The sequence below is a fragment of the Carassius gibelio genome, chromosome B23 (assembly GCF_023724105.1).
Source record: "Carassius gibelio isolate Cgi1373 ecotype wild population from Czech Republic chromosome B23, carGib1.2-hapl.c, whole genome shotgun sequence".
Lineage (NCBI taxonomy): Eukaryota > Metazoa > Chordata > Actinopteri > Cypriniformes > Cyprinidae > Carassius > Carassius gibelio.
In genome coordinates this window covers 28114487-28116124 of record NC_068418.1, presented here as the reverse complement: position 1 = coordinate 28116124, position 1638 = coordinate 28114487, and the positions used below count along the sequence as shown (strand labels likewise).

The window sequence follows — 1638 nt, the reverse complement described above, 5'->3', positions numbered from 1 at the left end:
GGATCAGTTCTGGGACCCCTCCTCTTCTCCATATACACAACATCACTGGGTCCCATCATACAGGCACATGACTTCTTCTACCATTGCTATGCTGAAGACACACAGCTCTATCTCTCATTTCAACCAGATGATCCAACAGTAGCTGCACGGATCTCAGGCTGCCTGGAGGACATCTCGGCAAGGATGAAAGAATATCACCTACAGCTCAACCTGGCAAAGACTGAGCTTCTTGTCGTCTAGGGATGCTCCGATCACGATCGGCCGATCGTTATGCGCATCTCGTCAGTAAAGCCGGTTTTCTAATCAGCGGTTAATTCCATCAGGTGCGTGATTTCACATAGAGCAGCTGTTACTACACAGAACCGTTGTTAATAGAGAAGATGCGCAAATCCACTTCATTTTCAGCGTTTTTTGGCGCATCTCCTCAGTTAACAACGGCTCTGTGTAGTAACAGCTGCTCTATGTGAAATCACGCACCTGATGGAATTAACCACTGATTAGAAAACCGGCTTTACTGACGAGATGCGCATTAACGATCGGACGATCGTGATCGGAGCACCCCTATTGTCGTCACTGCCACTCCAACTCTACAGCATGATTTCACCATCCAGCTAGGTTCTTCTACAATTACCCCATGAACTTCGGTCAGAAATCTTGGTGTAACCTTTGATGACCAGCTGACCTTCAATGTGCATCTGCAATGTGGTCTTTGAAGGTGCAGACTGCACATTGTCCAGGCCCTGGTCATTTCTAGGCTGGACTACTGCAATGCTCTTCTGGCTGGACTTCCATCAAGCACAATCAAACCTTTACAATTAAAGTTTATTTGATAGCGTTTTTTACGATACAAATGATTCAGAATGCAGCGGCACGACTGGTCTTCAATGAACCTGCAAAAAGTTTAAATGTAAATGTAAAAACTAATTCAAAAACGAAACTATATAGCATATAAAATATAAACCATAGTAGTCTCAGTAATACTAAAATAACACTGGTGCTAACCAAATGCAACACAAGCAGAAACTTTTGTTCTTCTATTACCAATTGTCAAAGCTTAGACTTCAGAACATAATGTTTCTTCACCTAAAAGTCTTAATTTTATATTAATTTTAAATTATTTTCGCAATGGATTTGAAGCAATTAAAGAAATAATTCACCCAGAAATGAAAATGAAAATTCTGTTATCAATTACTCAACCTCAACAAGTTCCTTTCTTCTCAAAAGATGATATTTTGCAGAATGCTGGTTACCAAACAGGTGAAGCTACCCGCTGACTTCCATAGTATTAAAATTAATAATGGCTACCGTCATCTGTTTGGTTACCAGCTTTCTTTGAAATATCTTCTTTTGTGTTCAACAGAAATAAAACATTCATACAGGTTTGGAACAAGTGGAGGCTGAGTAAATGATGACAGAATTTTCACTTTTGGGTGAACTGTCCCTTTAAAGAAGAGGCATGAAGATTCAAACCTCGGGGTACGACCATTCGGGCGAGAAGTCTGTGATGTTGGCCAGCCGCTGGGTTTCTGCTGGGTTTCCTCCAGGGTTTGTAAGAAGAGGGAAGGGCAGGAATGAGGTGGACGGTGTCGGCTGAGGAGGAACCATGTAGCGGATGGGGTAAACGGGCGGAGCCAGGGT

General features: G+C 42.4%; 1 protein-coding gene across 1 annotated transcript in view; it reads right to left on the bottom strand.

The window, feature by feature from the left end:
• Positions 1–1124: 1124 nt before the first annotated feature.
• LOC128011084 (calmodulin-binding transcription activator 2-like) overlaps positions 1125–1638 on the bottom strand; it is a 13441-nt gene continuing 12927 nt past the window's right edge. Inside the window, exon 9 of the mRNA XM_052593160.1 lies at positions 1125–1638. This exon is cut by the window's right edge and continues 1385 nt beyond it. Coding sequence (XP_052449120.1) covers positions 1465–1638 — 174 coding nt within the window. The 3' untranslated portion in view covers positions 1125–1464.